At 51.6% G+C, this 19,071-nt stretch overlaps 2 protein-coding genes across 2 annotated transcripts in view; one reads left to right on the forward strand and one right to left on the reverse strand.

Moving 5' to 3' along the window:
• The window catches only part of VOLCADRAFT_88818 (uncharacterized protein), a gene marked incomplete at both ends in the record, with an annotated part of 3,335 nt that extends 2,782 nt beyond the window's left edge, over positions 1-553 (reverse strand). Inside the window, one exon of the mRNA XM_002948537.1 lies at positions 90-553. Coding sequence (XP_002948583.1) covers positions 90-553 — 464 coding nt within the window. The remainder of the gene's footprint in view (positions 1-89) is intronic.
• Positions 554-8,337: 7,784 nt separating this feature from the next.
• VOLCADRAFT_120628 (uncharacterized protein) overlaps positions 8,338-19,071 on the forward strand; it is a gene marked incomplete at its 5' end in the record, with an annotated part of 17,953 nt that continues 7,219 nt past the window's right edge. Inside the window, 22 exons of the mRNA XM_002948402.1 lie at positions 8,338-8,470; positions 8,606-8,661; positions 9,481-9,565; positions 9,829-9,942; positions 10,294-10,337; positions 10,594-10,738; positions 10,919-10,977; positions 11,439-11,513; positions 11,894-12,141; positions 12,654-12,735; positions 13,480-13,557; positions 13,891-14,018; positions 14,274-14,458; positions 14,886-15,043; positions 15,259-15,375; positions 15,663-15,758; positions 16,092-16,292; positions 17,159-17,322; positions 17,560-17,620; positions 17,994-18,071; positions 18,436-18,528; positions 18,848-18,930. Of these exons, the coding sequence (XP_002948448.1) occupies positions 8,338-8,470; positions 8,606-8,661; positions 9,481-9,565; positions 9,829-9,942; positions 10,294-10,337; positions 10,594-10,738; positions 10,919-10,977; positions 11,439-11,513; positions 11,894-12,141; positions 12,654-12,735; positions 13,480-13,557; positions 13,891-14,018; positions 14,274-14,458; positions 14,886-15,043; positions 15,259-15,375; positions 15,663-15,758; positions 16,092-16,292; positions 17,159-17,322; positions 17,560-17,620; positions 17,994-18,071; positions 18,436-18,528; positions 18,848-18,930 (2,483 nt within the window). The remainder of the gene's footprint in view (positions 8,471-8,605; positions 8,662-9,480; positions 9,566-9,828; positions 9,943-10,293; positions 10,338-10,593; positions 10,739-10,918; positions 10,978-11,438; positions 11,514-11,893; positions 12,142-12,653; positions 12,736-13,479; positions 13,558-13,890; positions 14,019-14,273; positions 14,459-14,885; positions 15,044-15,258; positions 15,376-15,662; positions 15,759-16,091; positions 16,293-17,158; positions 17,323-17,559; positions 17,621-17,993; positions 18,072-18,435; positions 18,529-18,847; positions 18,931-19,071) is intronic.

Below are 19,071 nucleotides of genomic sequence, written 5' to 3' on the forward strand. Positions count from 1 at the left end.
AGGCGTCGCCGTGAGCAACCGCAAGCGTTAGGCCGTAAATCAGGCCGTAGGCAATACGGGATCCAGGGGGGGCGTTGAACTCGCCGTACGGGTCGTTGGTCATCATGTCCGCTACATCCGGTGGCCTACACCCCCCAGGTAAGCCGCCGTTGAAGCGCTCCTGAAACTCCAAGTTCAGCATCACCCGCAAGTAGGCGGCCGTGTACCCTCTACTCGATAAGTTGAAGAAGAGGTTCGGGTAGCCCAGGTTATAGGTGCCTTGATCAAGTGGGTAATTGAATATGGAAATCACTGATTCGTTCTTAGCTGTCACATCATCATCATCTTCGCTTGTTACGGAGGAACGGATGGGCACATGCACCTCAGAATTGGATGTGGCCGTAATTTGGATGCCGTTATAGAAGATTCGAATCGCGGCTGAGTCGCAGGAAATTGCGGCCAGGGGGGAGGCCGGGGCTGGTGAAGCTGCAACCGCGGTGAAGCCGCCACGGCTAGCGACCAGCAGCAGTAGCAGTAGCAGTAGGGGCAACCATGGGCTGGTCAGCACCGCCATGTCTCACTTTCTTGTCCTCAATCCTCAATCCTCAAAAGCTGTTGTGAGAGCGGAGGCTAAGGAAGTGAGAGGGAAGGGATGGATGGCTGCGTGTATCGGCTGGGCCCAGCAGCAGCAGCAGCAGCAGCAGCAGCAGCAGCAGCAGCAGGAGAAGCAGTAGCGGTAGCAGCGGCCGTGAGACACTGTTGTTGGTGATGATGTGAATGTGTCTTGCGCGGTTGAAGATCCCTGCGATCAGGAACGAACACTTTAAGTTGCGTTTTCGTCCAAGTATTGGTACATCCATTTGCCAGCATCGTTTCTCGCTCTCGAGGGCGCATCAACGCTTGAATTACATAGTATTAGAAGGAAAACTAATACGTATCGCATGCAGTCGTGTAAATTTGGGACGGCGAAACATTTATGTCGAGGTCGACACATGTATCGCTCCAACGTCTGCCGATCGCACGTCGCGCAAGCAAGGAAACGCGATGCTCACATATCAAAGTGGCTTACCTGTATCTTTATCGTTTTGTCTGGAATTTTTTAAAGCCTTTCTGCCGCGCGCGCGGCTTTTGCTTGAGCGACGTCGCAAAACAACAGCCCGACGAGTGAATAAAAGTACTGAGCGCTAATGAAGAGGGGCAGTGAAGAGCGCAAACCAGCAGACCGGCTTGGTTAAAATGATTGCTTGTGCAACATTATGTTGTCTTTTAGCATTCTTGTGGCAGGAGACGTACTTTGGGGTTCATCGGAGTCGTCTGACATGCGCAACGCACGGCGGATAGACCTCTCCAGGGGTGGCGGCGGTGGGAAGTAATACGAGTCGGCGACCAAAGATCGTTAACCTACAAGTTTCCAGATGGTTGAGGTGTTCAAAGTGATCAGGGCCTAGCAAAGCCCATTTATCAATTTGGGGCGCAAGGTAGGGCGCCGAATCCAGGTAAGGTAGGGTAGGATTAGTACGTCGTTCAAGGGTGTGCTGAGCCCGGCTAGTCATACGGATCAGCTTAGTCCAGGGATGTGCAATGTAAAGTATTGGATGGCATAATCATGTATACTTTGAGTTTTTTGCGGACGGTAAGCTCCCCTAGCTACGCCTAGCTGGGTGGGCAGAGCAGCATGTCGTATCTGCCCGATCTTGGGCCAGCAATCTTCGGCTTTCCGCAGAAAAGCTCACAGTAAGTAAGATATTTCATGATTTGGGTTTTGGACTAAAGCTAAACCGGTTCGGCGCTCCATGATGCTTTGTGCCCCTTCATGTCTTCGACCATGCATGCAAGTGGCCCCCTAACATACACCGCGGCTTGATTGATAATTATATGCGGAATGTGTATCAATAGGTCTGACATTTTTATAGCCCCTTAGGTTATTATGTTAACACAATTAATGAAAAAGCAAGCTATGCCGGTTTTAGGGTCTGCTATTCGTCTTCAGTGAAGTACACAAGGTAATCATCATGGTCCAACCCTCCCTTCCCATGGCAGCATCCTAAAAAAATTAATCATGAAAACCTTGACATTTTGTTGATTTCATGTAGTAATATACGTTTCAGGCAAGCAGCTTAGCTATCCCTCGAGACGCCGCGCAACCTCTGCCGCATTCCGAAGAATATGGAGCGGCCGGCAGGTATGCCGCGAATGACCAAAGAACTTCCTTCGTCGATGAAGATCCAACTTTACTTTCAGAAAAATCATTTGTACATACTTTTTAAGCTTCCATCGTCCCATAATTTGCTTTTAGGTAATGCTTCATGGCTTATACGGACCTGGCACAGACCCCAACCGCGGCCTTCGGAGTTAATTAATGGCATCCTATTCCCACAATCATCCACAGGTTTACAAGTTGGCGCCGTAGCAAAAATAAAACATATCCGCCCAACATCAGGAGTACAAAGTGAACAGCGTTCTATATCCGCCACACGTTACTGCCGCTGCCCCACACGCCGCCCCACACGCCGCTCGCGGAATCCTGCACGTGCGAATAACAGAAAACGATCCTGCAGTGCCTGATGCAATCTAACTCAGCAGTTCACGTTCAAAAACGCCACTGGGGGAGTGCTTTGCCCACCACGATCAGGACCTTCCATCCTTCCTGCATCCCATCGACATATACCTGAAGCCTCTGAAGCCAAACAGCCAATAGCTTCCAGGATACTGTGTGTGTCTCTGTGTTACATGGTTGGGGGTGCGTGACCCCATACCTGTAAAACTACCCACACGAGCCGAAGGCCCAAGGGCAATACGACATAATGAACCATTCAACACCCTAGGCCCTGAGGACTGCATGAGGACCTCCAGGAAGGGTCCTAAACACACGATGATGAGATGCGCCGCAAGGACAACAGCCAATCAGAGAGTAGCTCCATGATCACACCACAGTGAGCAACAAACGCGCCTTCCAATCGGCCCTCCAGGGCGGCCTTAAGCTCGGGGCCGCTAACATTCTTCCGCATTATTCCATTCTCCCCCCATATACGCAAAGTATACATGGATGCACAACGGCCCAAGCTGCGGGCTGCTGGCGCTCGCCTCCAACAACCGACGGTTTTTCCTCGCTCGATTTGGTTGTTGTCAAGTACGACAGTGCAATGCTTCGAGGCTTTCAAAAGAGAGGCGGGCAAGGAACAGAGAAATAATACGATTTGTACGACTAGGCCTGGAAAAGGTCCCAGCGTTGGGAGCTTCCCACTTGAGCTAACCGTCGTAGTCGTTGGGGGCGCGTGGGTGGAAACTGCTGAGGATGGGTTAGTTGTGGATTCTGCGAATGAGCAAATGCAGTCAGGGCAAAGAGGGGCAGAAAGGGCCAGAGTAGAACGGAGCAGAAACGAACCATTTTACGTCTTGTCGTCTAGACGGCGGTTCGCTCAGCTAGGCGTGGGTGAAAATTAGCTTAGGGCGGCTTAAGAAACGCAACACAGTTTGTGCTGCTATATGTTCGGAATGATTCTAGGTCGAAATTTTCCTGCCTGGTCGAAGAGGGGTAGAGCGCTGGTAGGGTAGGGAAATCCGCTCGATCTGCTCATGCGAATGAACCACCATCGGTTGCCTTGAAAATATAAAATTACAAAAAAGATTTATTACATAATCGAAAGATTAATTTGACGAAGCTAGTTTAGTGTTTCTGTAAGGCTTTGTGTCCCTTTGTGTTCCAGACAAGGGCCGCCTCACCGCCGTGAATGCAGGGTCTTGCCTAGCGTCAGCAGTCGCGTAAGAAGCACACGCGCGCACAGCCAAGTAATGTGTGACGCTCGCATTCCCCTACTTCAACGCGGTGCAACGCGTTTAGTGCAATTCGATGCCCATGGCAGTTGCGCCCGCCTTTCGTCTTTGGTGTTTAGTAAGCACCAGCTCATCATATGGAGGTAGGATTTATATCGGAAATCAGGGACGACTTGCGGCCGCGGCTTGCTCCGCCGGTCAAAGCCGACAGTTTTCAGTCTGCCCTTATAACTGCGCTTTATGGCAAAATCTGTTAAGAGCAAAAGCAAAGCGCCGGCACCCCCCGGCTCCTATCAGGTCCCAGTATTACTGTGGTTACCATTCTCTGGCATATGAGTGTCGGTCACGTTCCAACATGGTATCATTTAGGGAATATTATACAAGGTGCAATCACAGTCCCCACCCCGCGTACGTCTACTGTTCCTGGCGTACAAGTATATATTACCGCATCAACCGGCCGCGGAATATGGAGCGGTCGGCAGCTATCGAACGCCTGGGCAGTGGAAACCCTAAGTAAGCAAAACTTACCTAAACTTCATTCATCGCAATTTAATCAATCAGCCTGGCCTGCCGTCCCATAGTTTATATGCAACGGTTTTATGCGCTTTCAGGTATGCACATATTCCGCAAAAGCCTACAAGCAATGACAAGCCACAATCTCGTTGGATGGATAAAAATTGATGAAACATATAGCGCCCTATGCGTTTCCCCCTGGGTTGTATACATGAGGAGTGATTGTATGTACCCGGAGTCCTGCGTTCTCCCTCGTGATCCACATCCACATCCACATCCACATCCACATCCACATCCACATCCACATCCACATCTATATAACATATATATGTATACTAGGGTTTGGCACTACTGGTAAGGCGCGACCATTGCCCCTGGGTAGTCCCGGGATCGATACCCATTAGGATCAAAAGACATTCCGATGGTGGAAGGCAGTGTGCCCCTAGTTGATGGACGGTGGTGCCTTGGGAAAAAATTATCCTGCGAGCCGAGCAGTCATGGAGTTGGGCCGCTGTCGACCCAGCAGTTTCCGTTGGATGCTGGTGGTGGGTGCGGAACCTGAGCGATCCACTGAGAAGTTGACTAGGGTGACTGGATGAGGGTGCCCCCCCTGTTTCACACATCATATGTAGGGTTTCAGAGGTGGCTGTCATGGAGCTGTTCCATCACCACACAGGGTGGCAAACTCAGAACATACAACGGCATCGTTTAGCACATCGTAAGCTAATGCAGTGTCGTTCGTTTTGCTGGGCTCTGGAGGCAAACAGAGCACGAAGAGGCAAGTACCATGTCCCCAGGGGGCAGCGGTTTTGCCGCTGTTGTGGTACTAATAGCCGAATCGAGGATGAAAAACACGTGTTATTGGAATGCCCAGCCTATAATGATATTCGTGCTGAAGAGGGATTCGATCATCAACAGAGCATGTTGGAGGCCATGAAATGGGCACCAGCACGTCTGGCGAGGATGTTGGAACGTATGTGGGCTCACCGAAACTCAATTACCCCCTTTGGACGCTAGTCTGGGCTGATGTGCGGTGTTTTCCTTTCCTCCGTGGCTTTTATGCGTTGTAGTATTGCCCTTGGGCCTTCGGCTCGTATGGGTAGTCTTACAGGTATGGGGTCACGCACCCCCAACCATGTAACACACACACACACAACGGCAAACGACGCGGGAGCTGCAGGAGAGCGTTATTAGGAGAGCGTTATTAGGAGTGCGTTATTAGGAGTGCGTTATTAGGAGTGCGTTATTGGGGCACTTGCAACGTTTTCGAATGATGTCCCCAGCAGCCATGAGGCTTCAGTAGCGGTCTTGATTTTAGTACAGTACGAATGTGATTCTGGGATGCTGTACGAGAGACAGAGAACAAGGAACATGGACTTTAATCTGTCGTTGTGGTGTAGGGCTTAAGACGTATCATGAAACCTCCGAAGGAACCGAAGGAACTCAAGTTGGGGGATTTTTAGACAGTTTTGTGTTCCATATGCCTTGGGCCTTTTTCCTCAGGCTTACATTCGTTGGGGCCAGGTGCCAGGTTGAAAGCTGGTAAAAGCAGGCAGGAATCGGCAGGCACATGGACTGCTATTGGCCACGCGCAACTTTTGCTTTATCCTCGAATTTTAACAATCGTTTCATTTTACATGCTCGTTTTACCCGCAGTCAAATAGTTTTCGCTATCTATGATAGTTCGCCCCCCGAGGCGCGCGCCGACCCTCTGCCGCATTCCGGGGAATATGGACCAGCCGGTAGCTGCCACCAGCTCCTACGTTGGAGCGAACCATCCGAGGATCGAACCAGCCCCATCCATGCTTTTCTCGCAACTCGCAACCCGTTTTATCAGCCTTACGCAGTTCTTTACTGATTAAAATATGACGACATCTATGCTTCTTTTGAGAACTTCCCGCACCTCTTTCAGTAAAATTATTGCCCTTTTCATTTGTACCACGACGGCCCGCCGATTACCTTTCTTATTGGCTATATTTCCGGTTTCCTTAGCCTTGTCAGAGGTAGATGCATCTGTGCCTTTGTCCTTGCTTTTGCATGACGGAGTCTTAATATCTGGGAGAGCTTCATGCGTGATGCCGCCCCCATGAGATATCCCAAACCGGTCCGTAACTGATCGCTTCGGTACCTGGCCGCTAGGGTAACCGACACAACGAGCTAACGACCCAGTAATTGGGGGGCACCGACCGGTAAGGTTGCCGGTCGGTTACCGACCCTTTTATGCCATAGGCTGCAGGGAGGGACGTATGAAGGCAGGGATGGATGGAGGGATGGATGGATGGGATGGATGGAGGGATGGATGGAGCCGGAGGGATGGATGGAGCCGGAGGGATGGAGCTGGAGGGATGGATGGAGCCGGAGGGATGGATGGAGCCGGAGGGATGGATGGAGGGATGGAGGGATGGATGGAGGGATGGGATGGATGGAGGAATGGATGGAGCCGGAGGTCGGCAAACAAGGCGGGCACTGCGGGTCCGTACTACAGTACCCGCAGCCGAAGTTCGGCTTAAGGCCCCGTAAGGCTGCGGCTCCCTAATGGCCAAAATTTGACCAAAAAAAGTGATCCGCAGCCCTCTATTGCGGCCCATAGGGCCGCACGCTGGACTTGAACTCTGTGTTTGACTTGAATGAAGGCGCCAAAAATGTTTTTTAAGGTTTACTGACCGAAATTGTGCCCTTCCCTGCAGCCGTAGAAACTGATTTGCCGACCTCTGGATGGAGCGATGTGTGGAGGGAGGGGGTGGTATGGAGGGATGGAGGGACTTATGGAAGAGCAACCCCGCGCGGACCCCTCAAGGCGTGGAATCCCATCCAAACGGTCGCTAACGGAATCGGCCCGCGCCAGGCAAATCAAACCAGAAATAATTCAAAACAATATCCTAATTCTCTTAGTGAAGGCCGCTCCTCCAAGCACGAGAAACTGTAGTCGGCCAGAGTCTTCATAAATTATGAGGACTTTGCATTGAATGCAGTCCTGTTCTCTTAGATTCGGAAGTACAAATCCTCCTTTGGAAATTACTTGTTACCAAAACATTAGTTCGCGGGCAAGACAACAACGGATCAACCTTCGGGCCGGGAAATCGGCCGCGGAATGGCCCTCGCGGCCGACGGCCTGATAGGGTGACATCAGAGCCCTTCTCGTGCTTGGAGAAGCGGCCTATACTACAAAAGTAAAAATCTATTTTTGGAAGTTATTCCTGACTTGATGCGCGTGGCAGGGGGCGATTCCGTTAGCGACTCCAGAGTAGTATTTCACTGCCTTGAGGAACCCGCGGCGGGGTTATAGGTAAATGTTTGTAAAGCTTTATATGTGCGTGCCGCATGAGTGCGCTAATTGTCATAAAGGCAAGTACATAAGACTGGCAAGTCTGCTCACAAGAGTTCGAAACTATTTTGTGCACTTATCACGGTGTGTAAACCAGCGGAGATCCCGTAAATTTACAAAGCTAGAGCTTGAAAACCTGAGGGTTATGTTAGGGAGAGGGATGCCGATGTCTGCTTGGCTGGCATAGAAGTCGTTGCCTTTCCTAGTCGGTTGATCCGGTAGCCCGTCACCAAGACGGCGGCCGTTGGCCGTTGTGGCCGGTTTCGGGATAATCGTGATTTTCTTCTAAGCCAGACAGATTGCGCTGTAAGGCATATTTCAAAAAATAGGGCATCATCCTGGTTCTTCAGAAGTCGTATACGTTCCAAGTTATGCGGCCACAGTGGTTGCCCGAAAGGCAAAGGTCTGGTAATGGGTAATCATATCCACGCATCGCAACGGTTTGCATGATATCCACAGGTAGCATTGAAGTAGCGTGCGGGAGAAATTTACATATACAACCTCAGAAACGATCAAACGGCCACGCGACCACGTTGCTGTACGGCCACCGGCGTGAAGCGTAAATGACTTCGGCACCATTCTTTTTGCTCTTACGTCTTGAATTGCAAACGTTTGCGTGTTTTGTGCTATTTGCAGAGGTGGATGTTAATGCGCATTGACAGCACGTGCAAAGGTTGAGGACTCATTTCTTACTTCTTTGAATATTCGAAAGTGACTTTCCAAGAGTGATTTTGCCTTTCTGCTAAATGGTGGATCGTAAAGCTTCAGAGGTCCCAATGGACGGGATGGAGACCCTGCCTCCTCCGGAGGTTGTAATTGCAAGCCGCTCAGGAGATGTGCTCATCAAACATACAACGCTCAAGGCCGACCATTTCCCAAGTAAATATTGATAATCCAACCTAGCGCATTACGCAAGGCTTTGCTCGTCGGGGTAGAGACTCCGGCATGGCGCGTTTTGCATTCTTTTACTCTTGCACGCTTACGAATGCGCGTTCTGCGTTCTGTTTCGCACAGGTTGCCATAACACCAAACTTGTTCCAATCCTCGAGGGTGCTCCCAACTTCCGCCAGGTACGACGCTCTTTGCAGCTGTACGCTACCTCTGACGCCCATCCCAACGCAACCTCACGCGTGATTTGGGAAACGGGAAAGAAGGGGTTATAACCTCCCATGCTCATCGCACTTATCGTGAGATCCTTGACGCGCGTCTACTTGTGAATGGCCGGGGTGATGGCGCAGAGGATGGCGCAGACAAGCGCAGGCCTTGCCTCCTTAAGGCCTGCTCGTTCATCCATCCGTCCGTTTCCATCCATCCGTCCATTTCCATAACTTTACCACGTTGTACTTGTGCCTTCCACTTGAACTATCCCAGCTTCTACCATCTACACACCAACCATAAAAACATAACGGCACAAAATGGAACCTGCTCCCTGTCCTCTACCCAACGACCACCTCTCTCACTGCATTATCCCGTCCTAGGTGCTTTGCTCGTCAACTCAATTTTTACTCTTGCGTCCATCCTTCTATTATTCGACGGGGGGCATCTCGGTATTTCCGGAGCCACCCAGACACACCGCCCCGCAATGGAAAACGCGAGTCACGATCCGCTGTATCTAACCCAGCCAGCGGGGGCCATCACCCATCAGCCCTCCGTTCTGCCCCTCCGCCGCAGTGGGTGGCTGAGGATGCCTTAGCCTGTTGAGGGTCGTCTAAGGTGTTGAAGATGTAGCCTGTGAAAGAGCCCTTCACCTAAAGACCCAGATCCTGTGCACGCATGTACGGCCATTCCCCCGCACCTCCTCCAAACCCCCAAAAACCCCCTCAATCTCGCAAACCCCCAAACCCCCCTTCTCCTCCACTCCCACACACACCCCGCATCTAACCGACCAGGTTCCCGAAGTCCCGGTGTACGGCGTGGCCATACCCACAGTCACCGGGCTGCGTACCGCCCTCAATGCCGTGGGCGCCAACAAAGGTGCGGCAGGCACGAATCTGTCTGTCTGTCTGTTTTATCTGTCTGTCTGTCTGTTTTGTCTGTTTTATCTGTCTGTCTGTCTGTTTTATCTGCCTGTCTGTATGTTTTATCTGCCTTTCTGTATGTCTTATCTGCCTGTCTGTATGTCTTATCTGTCTGTATGTTTTATCTGTCTGTATGTTTTATCTGTCTGTATGTATGTCGGTCTGTTTGTCTGTATGTCTAACGACCGGCGGTCGGTGGGTCCCAATGACTGTGCTCAGGTGCTCGCAAAGTGCTGTGGCAGAACCTTAGGGAGGAGCCCCTCATCTTCATTAACGGTAATCCGTTTGTCGTACGAGAGGCAGATCAACCGTTTTGCAACTTGGAATACACGGGTAAGTGGGAATTGTACGGTCTCGCCATCATTGCCTGTTTAGGCATGGCACGGGAGGGCGACGGGATGGGCACCGGCCCGGTAGGCAGGGGACCGAAGGGGAATTTGGAGGTGTGGTTGGAAGTGGAAAGGCAAAGAAGTTGGGAGGGAGGTTAGGAGCAAGGTAAGCGGGAGAGGGACGTCGCCAGAGACCCGTGGGTCAGTATGTGCGCGTTACGGCTCCGCCAATCCGACTCCGTACTCACACAAAGATACGAATGTGGGTTTTCGCACCTCACCGGTCGGTCAACGCTAATACCCCAAACTCTCTCTCGTTTCCCGCCCTTTCCCTCTCCCAATCTGACGGCGGCAGGAATCGATCGCAGCCGCGTGGAGGATATGGAACGTCGCCTCAAGGTGCGGCTTTGCCGGAGGCAAAATGGCGCGGGAAGGAATTATGTATTTGAAATTTGAATAAGCCAAAACGTATTGCCGTACGTCTTATGTCCTCCTTCCAACTGTGGACTTCCCGACCACCTCGTTTGCGATGTCGCTGTGTCGCCGTATAGTCGTCCGTGTCTTCGTTGTCCACTGCTTCTTAGAGCATCATCATCATTTGTTTTTATTATTATATTGGTCAAATGCTATAATTTTTGTCCCCGTGTTGCCGCAGGAGGATATTCTGCAGGAGGCATCCAAATTTGGCAACCGCATTCTGGTCAAACACGAGAACGAGGACCTGTCGTTGTACGACCATTGGGAGCCTGTTACGGCAATGGACGTACAGACGCCCAATGAGGTGTACGCCGAGCTCCGAGGTGTGTCTGTCTGTCTGTCTGTCTGGTTATGTGTATTGTATGTGTATGTCTGTATCCTGCCTGTCCATCGATTACCCCTCGATACCCCTGTACACACACGCACACACACACACACACGCACACACACATACACACTGACGCCCCCCCCCACCCCCCTTATCCCCCCCCCACCACCGCCAGCTGACGGCTACTTCATTGATTATCGCCGTATTCCGGTCACCGACGAGAAGGCGCCGAAGGTGCGGTGCGGTGCGGAATCGGTGTGTGTGTATGTATGTATGTGTGTGTATGCGGGAGGTTGGGGGCGGGCCGGGGCAACTGGGGGTTTTGTAACCCCCCAAGGTGCGGTAACGAGGAGTGGCGGTGAATGGTTCGGTCTTGTGGTGGTGGAGGTGGTGGTGGTGCTGGTGGTGGTGGTGGTGGTGGTAGTCTTATTAGGATTCTGTGACGTGAAATTTGGGGGGGGGAAAAGGGGGAAGTAGCTTTTAGCGCGACGGAGTGATGACATGTGTGGATACAGGCGACTATGAACCGCCAGTTTTAGCGACTCGGCGCTGACAGGATGCACATCTATGGCTTTGATCGCTCGCTCTCTCTCTCGCGCGCGGGCGCGAACCCATCCATCCATCCATCCATCCGTCTATCCTCTTTTTGAAACATGATTTAATAATCCATCCATAAATATCGCTTTGCGATTCAGGACTCGGACTTTGATGTGCTCATCAGTCGCATCTGGCCCAACTTGGGCTCGTCCGCCTTCATCTTTAACTGCCAGGTACGACACGGTACGACATGGTATGACATGTTTAATTAATGGAATATGTAGTTCCCATTATAGTAGTGAGATAACTTTATGTGGAAGGGTTGCCGGTTCCACTTCTTGGAGCCCTTCTTAGCACTTCTTCCTTCTCCTTCCTCTCCTCTCTTTCCTCTCTCAACCTCCTCTGACCTCTAGATCTAGGACTCCATTGTTAAGGTTTGTTTTTTGGTTTTGCATTTTGCCACCAGGCGAATCCCGTCATATACACATACACACACACACGCAATCTCAAAACACACTCTCTCAAAACACATACACACTCTCTCAAAACACATACACACTCTCTCAAAACACATACACACACATACACATACACACACATGCCCCCCCCGCAGATGGGTCGCGGACGCACCACCACCGGCACCATCATCGGCACGTTGCTCTACCTCCGGAAGTTGGGGGCGTTCCCCCCCGGCGCCAACAACCTGCTGGGCCCTATGGGGGCCTCGGGCGGAAACGGAGAGGCGGCGTCGGCGATGCCGTCGTGGTTTCGTACGGCACTGGCGGCAACGCCGCCGGTGGGTGAGCAGACGCGCGACAAGCTCAAGTGGGGCATGTACGACGTCGTACGGAGCTTGCTAAGGTACGGAAAGGTGATGCTGTGCACGTAGTTAGTAGTACACGTAATGCGCATGTGGGTTGAGGTGGGGGGATATAGGGGGTTGTACGGGGGTTACTGTCCTGCTGCTGCCCGCCCCTAGAAGCCTGAGCAGCTGCCTCGGTGGCTGCCCTTCGTTTGGCCACCGTCGAGAGCCACTAGCGCTTTAGCCGCCTTGGCAGCTTTTCTTAATTACAGATGAAGCGATGTCATATCATGCCGAGTTTTTTTCGTGTCTACCGGAGAAAAAGGAAAAGGGAGGGATTTGGATGTCCGCCCGCCCGCCCGCTCAAATCCGCTCCCTGGGCAGGGTTTGACAAGAGCTGTGACCGAAACGTGTGTGTGTATGTGTGTGTATGTATGTGTGTATGTGTGTGTCTCTCGGGGGGGGTAGCAAAGAGGGGATGGAATGGATGATGACCCTTTAACGGCCTCAACGGTCCATTAGGGCGCTTCTGACAACTGTCAACTGCTAACCGTCTGTCTCTTTCTGACAGGGTTTTGGAGAATGGCACGGAGGGCAAGGCGGTGCTGGACACCGCCATCGACGCGTGCAGCCAGATGCAGAATCTCCGGGAGGTGGGTCCTTCCTCTCTCTTCCCCCCCCCCCCGTGTATGAATGTTTGCGGGGGGTGTGAGTTGTGAGAGGAGGGGGGGAGGGGGGGGGGGGGGGAGGGCCGGGATGGGATGGGGTTATGTTAGCGTACGGCAAAAGCGTACATTTTGGGCGGGAGGAGTAGAGAGTGCTTGGTGGTGTAGGCGTTTTGCAAATTTATTGTATTTAGGATTTCGGGATATACCAGGAAAAACTGATGGACCCTGATGGATTTTGGGTTTCGGAGTATTTTTGGAACTTGATTTTCAGGTGCTTTTTGTGGTTCGCTGTGGGCGCTGTGGTCGAGGGCGGTAACCATGTTTGTGGTTCGATATGGGCTTAGGTTTAGGGCGTGAACATGTGTACATCAAGGTTCCGTGGGCGGTATGTTCCCCTGACCGCGATGTCCCTCATTTCGTCATCTTTTCCACTCGCACGTGCACCACCTTCCATGTCTCCTGAGGCATATCGACAGTTGGTACACTGGGCCCGTACGAACTGTGAAAGTGCGCAATCTTTGCATGAGTATTGTTTTTTTAGGATTTACTCGCCTCTAAAAAACCCCCTTCTTTACCTGCGCACAATTACCTGCGCACAAACATATTCACATATATATACATGCCTACATACATGCCTACATACATGCGTACATACATGCGTACATACATGCGTACATACATGCGTACATACATGCGTACATACATGCGTACATACATGCGTACATGCAGGCCATCGGCTCGTACCGCAGTCGCTTTCTCAAGGAGATGCGAGAGAGACAGAGGGCTGCGCTGCTGGCAGTGTGCCTGGTGAGTGTGTTTCAGCAGCAGCTATGCCGTACCAGTGTGCCGTACCTCACAGTGTTATTGTGTATTTCGAATAACATTTTTGTTGAGAGGAGGCCACTGGCCGCTGCTGGGCGCGGGCTATTATACCGGGTGAAGAAATGAACGGGTTTTCTTTCTCCCCCCTCTCCCCCCTCTCCCCAGACGGCCTGATTTCCCCCCCCCCCCGCGCTGACCAACTCCTGCCCACTGTGCCTCTCCCTCGCATTCACCCCCTGTCGGCCCCCTCCCCCGTCTGGTCCCTCCCCCGTTTTCCCCCCCGTCCCCCCCAAACCCAAAACACACACACACGCGTAGGAGTACCTGGAGCGCTACTACATGCTCATCGCCTTCGCCTCCTACCTGTACTCCCCCTCCTTCAACCCCGACCTGCCCACTCAGTCCTCCTTTGCCGACTGGATGGCCTCCAGGCCCGAGCTTCGAAGGTAAAGTGAAGGAAAGGTAGAAGATTTGGTACATTCTTTTTCTTTTTCTTTCCTTCTCTCTTTTTTAACGTTTACAACCCTAAGGATGTGCATGTATAAATGTATGCAATAAAATAACCATCTTCTCTATCCATTTTTTTCTTTTCTCCTCCTTCCCCTACGCCCCAAAACACAAACACACACATCACACTCCCCAACTCGCCGGATGCCTCCCCCCCAACCTCCACGCAAACATACATACATACCAACATACAGCATCCTGATGCGGCTTCTTCGCCGCAACTCCATGGCCGCTCTCGACCTCCACGTGCCGGCTGAGCTGGCGGCCGGTGCCGCCGCGACCGCCGGTGGTGGTGGTGGTGGTTTGGGTCCCGAGGCTCCCCTCCGGGGGTCGACCACCAGCAGCGATGTGATGGCGGCCAGGAGCGGTGCAGTGCTGGGTGAGAGACATGGGGATTGGGGGGCCGGGGTAAGGGGGGGCGGAGGGGTGGGGGAAAGGGACGAACCACGTGAACGAGTGAAGCTGCTGCTGCCAAGGAAAGAGTGTACAAGTAGCAGAACTGACCCCAGGGGGGGAGGGGGAGGGGAAACAGCACTGTGGGGGGGGGGAAAGAGGGAGTGCGGGAGAGGAGGTAAAGGGTAAGGAGGAGGAAGAAGAAGAAGAAGAAGAAGACAAGAAAAAGAAGTGCGGGAAGCGGGAGGTTCATATTGTTATGGTTTACCCCCTCTGCAAAAACACCTCTTAAAAAAAGAACCTGTAAAAACTCTTTTTTGAAAAGATTTCCTCAAAAACTTACCACTTTTTTACAATCATTTTTAACACCAAACTCTATACCTAACTCCCCATCCTCCCACCCTCGCTCCAAGGTCCTTTCACCATCCTGAAGGAGGACCAGTTCCCGGGCATGAAGTCGCCCAAGATCTCCCAGTCCATTGAGGGTGCTCCCAACTTTAGGGGTCTGCCCGGAATGCCCATTTTTGGAACCGGCATGCCCTCTATCGAGGGCATCGTTGCCGTACTGAGGGTAGGTGCTGGTTGTGGGGGGTTGAGGGTTTTAGGGTTTTAAGGAAATGAGGGAGGGGGATGGCCGCTGCTGCTGCTACTGCTGCTGCTGCTGCTACTGCTGCTGCAACTGCAATGATACTGCTGTTGTTGTATCGTGCAGGGACCGGGCCCATCCAGTTGGTACGACCAGACCTCCACAACCACCTAACCGCATCTAACTGCCTGACTCCGCAGGTGGTTAGCGGCAGTACATCCCCAACCGCCAGCAAGCGAGTCCACGCATTGTGGATCAACATGCGAGAGGAGCCCGTGGTTTACATCAAGGGACGGCCTTTCGTTCTTCGCGAGGAGGTGAGAGAATTCTGCATGTACCACTGAGCATTTAGCCCGTGGGTTACGGGGCCGGGGACAGGGGGGTTTTTGGGGGGAGGGGAGGACGAGGGAGACATGGTTTATATTTTCCTTTCGGCATTTTTAGGGTTACGGGGGAAAAGCGAGATAAATCGGGTTTCGTGGGGTAAGGAGGGTTAATACCAGAGCGTCAATAAAAGTATATACTGTCCCGCGCGAAAATGGTTTCCCCCTTTCCCCCTTCTTCGGCGTGCTCTCCCTCCCTATTTTGCTTTGATGTACGGCAGCGTCGTCCGCTCAAGAACATGGCGGAGTATGCGGGGATCGATGCTGAGCGGATCGCGTCCATGGAGGAGCGCCTGAAGCGTGATGTGCTGGCGGAGGTGGGGAGGGTGGGGAAAAGGGAGGGGCAAGGTTTACATGTCTGTCCATATGTCTGTCGGTCTGCATGTACATCTTTCAGCTCATAGCTCAGTACACCGATGTGATCATAAAAATATTAGTCCATGGGCTACATTTTCCACTTAAATTCCCGTAAATTATCCCATAAAATTATCCCGTAAATTTCTTGTAAATTACCTTAAATCTCTCCTTTAGTAAAGGGAATGGTCCCCTTCTTGTTTTCTTATCTTATTCTGCGTTCCCTGGGCATTATCCAACCCCTCATTCTTTCCTCACTCCTCACTCTCCCTCACCCCCGTTCTCCTCCTCTGCAGGCTGCGAAGTTTGGCGGTCGCATCTTGTTAGCTTTTGAAAGCCAGGAGGAGGGGCATTTGGGTGAGCTCAACGACCTGTGGGAGGACATCAGCGGACCGGGGGACGTACAAACCAGCGCCGAGGTGTACGACAATTTGACGAGCCAGGGTTTTGCGGTCAAGTACTTCCGGGTTCCGGTCACGGACGGCACGTCACCCTCCGTAAGTCGTGTGTATATGTATGTGTGTATGTATGTATGTATGTATGTATGTATGTATGTATGTATGTATGTATGTATGTATGTATGTATGTATGTATGTATGTATGTATGTATGTATGTATGTGTGTGTACTTTCCCCTGGCCGTGTTGCCGTACCAGCTATCCAAAAACCCAGATGAGGAAAAATACTTCACTGTATGTACGGCATGTGTAGTACACGGGTTATTCCCCGGCAGTCTCCCCCACCCCTCTTTCCCTCTTCCCCCCTCCTTTCGCCTCCTGATTCGTTCAAGCCATGCTTTCTCGCGTCATGTCTTTGTTTTGTTTCTGAGTTTCTTCTAATAGCTCGGCCAGCTCTTCTATTGTTTCATTACCATTTTGGGAAGGACTGAAAGGAACGTTGTTATATCCGCTATTACTAGAGAAGTTCTTGAGTTTTTGCTATTCCTGCCTTGTACACCTATAAAAAATTTTATTAATGCATCATAAATTTTTGGAGTTTTCAGTAACAGCATTTTCAGATCATCTATCTGAAATGAAAGAAGAAACTTTTGGCTTGTTTGGGTGATATTCGCTTCTCCGTGCTACCTACCTATTAAGGACTTAGGCTCTTTGTCTTCTATCACAACAACTTTTATTTTAACGTCATCATGAGCAAATGCAACAGCTAAGTTTTGAGAGAATAAAAGTGGATTTTCCAACCCCGCCTTAGACTCGTAAAAGCGCTACTATTATTCCTCTTATCATTGTTTTATCGCTTTTTTATTATTCTAAATTACAATAAACCATATAAACCCAAACTGGTTTAGTTTATACTGAAGTAAAAATTATCACGCATTAAACATCCACACATCAACATTTGTATAGGTTGAGGACTTTGAATCCGTACTCCGTTCCATTCTGGACTGGGGTTTGGAGAACCCCGTTATCTTCAACTGCCAACTGGGTATTGGTCGTACAACCACCGGCATGGTGATTGCGGGGCTGGTCCACCTCTACTCTACCGGATCACTGTCGGGCGTGGCGGAGAGGTACGGCAGGGTCGGAAAACGTGTACGACCGTACGACATTGTGTGCATGTGTTCGTATATGTGTGCGCAAAGGGGGAGGAGAGGGAAAACACAGGCGCACTTGCTTCGAGGTCCCGCCGTACAATTTGCATGCCGTGCTTTGTCCTTGGATTATTTGTATAATATGCTCAATACTGCCCGCCTCATTAGCCAGTTGCCGTACATCAAATCTAACGTAATGTTTGTCGTACGCTGCAGGACGGGCAGCGCGCTTATGGACGGCATCGACGATGCAGCGCTGAGGCGCATGCTGTTGGAGGTCCGTATGTATGTATGTGTGTCTGTCGAGGGGGATTAGTTGGGGAAGGGGATTTGGGAGGGAGCTGGGTGAGGTGAGTGCTTAAATGAGTAATATTTGCAGCAGGCAGCTTAATCAGGCCCTGGTAGTGGTGCCTAATTAGGCGCAGATGCTCTTGACTTATGGATAAACCGTGGGTACGGCAAACCCCACGAAACTTTCCCCGGGGGGCTTCTAGACTCCTAATCCTGATCCTGCGGTTATGTGAAAAAACACATGTTGTCCCACAGTCCGCGAGTGTCCAACCCACTGCCCCATGGCCACGTCGCATCGCATTCAAACGTGTGTCGTATGTGTTTTTCCACTTCCCCGCCACTGTCGTACGTACGGCAAGGGTGTAAGCCCTCGCAGCGATGCCGAGGAGGATGTGGACGGAGAGCATCGTGATGACGACGATGAGAAGGTTCCCAAGGTGGGGTTTTGTGTGTCTGTATGTATGTGATGGGGGGGGGAAAGGGGGGACGGTAGTGTCTGACTTGTCGCTTTATTGATGTTTTCGTTGATGTCTTCATAATTGTCGTGCTTCATTGCTTTTGTTGCCATTGTTCTTCGTTTGTTTCTTCACCGCGTCAGATTTTAATGGTTTGATTTCTGCTTGTCTATCTATCTATCCATCTATCTATCTATCTATCCATCTATTCATCCATCCATCCAAGTATCTATCTAGATATCTATTTAGATACTTGTATTTTACTTTTTGCTATCACACTTGTTATTATTGTTGTTATTGTTATTAATGTTGCTATTGTTTTCGCCATTTTCCTCCTCTCAATCAGATTTGGGATCTGGAGCCGGAGGAGGTGGAGCTGCAGCGGTCTCTGGCGGGTGGCGGGTACGTGGGTGTCCGGAAGGTGGCTCGGCTTCTAGAGGTGAGTGCGGGGTCGTGGGGTTGCAGGGGGGGGGGGGAGGTGGGGTGTTGATGACACATACCCGCGTGGAGTAGTTGGTGGTTGGTGGTTGGTACGTGCGTAGACGAGTGAGAGGGTGCTGTCCGCCTTGGCTGGTGTCTGTGATGTCATGGATTGGGTTTTTTTCCGCTGCTACTGCTACCCCACCCCCCCCTCGTCCACTGCTCTCTCCCATTTCAAGAACGCCTATTGGTCAGTTCTACGTCTGGTACACTCTTGCCCTGGCAGCAGCTTCACTCGTTCACGTGGTTCGTCTTTCCCCCATCCCCTGGGATTGTAGGAGGGCGATGCCGCTAAGAAGGTGGTGGACCAGATCATCGACGCCGCCTCGGACGTGATCAACCTGAGGGTAGCCATCATGAAGTAAGTGGCGGCCGTCCCCCCGGGGGCCTGTTGGGGGGGCGAATGAGGGGAAATGAGGGGGGGGAAAGAGGGGGTAGACCTGCGGCACCCCTGCGGAGGGAGGGGAGGGAGGGGAGGGAGGGGAGGGAGGGGAGGGAGGGG

This window comes from Volvox carteri, assembly GCF_000143455.1.
Source record: "Volvox carteri f. nagariensis unplaced genomic scaffold VOLCAscaffold_10, whole genome shotgun sequence".
Classification (NCBI taxonomy): domain Eukaryota; kingdom Viridiplantae; phylum Chlorophyta; class Chlorophyceae; order Chlamydomonadales; family Volvocaceae; genus Volvox; species Volvox carteri.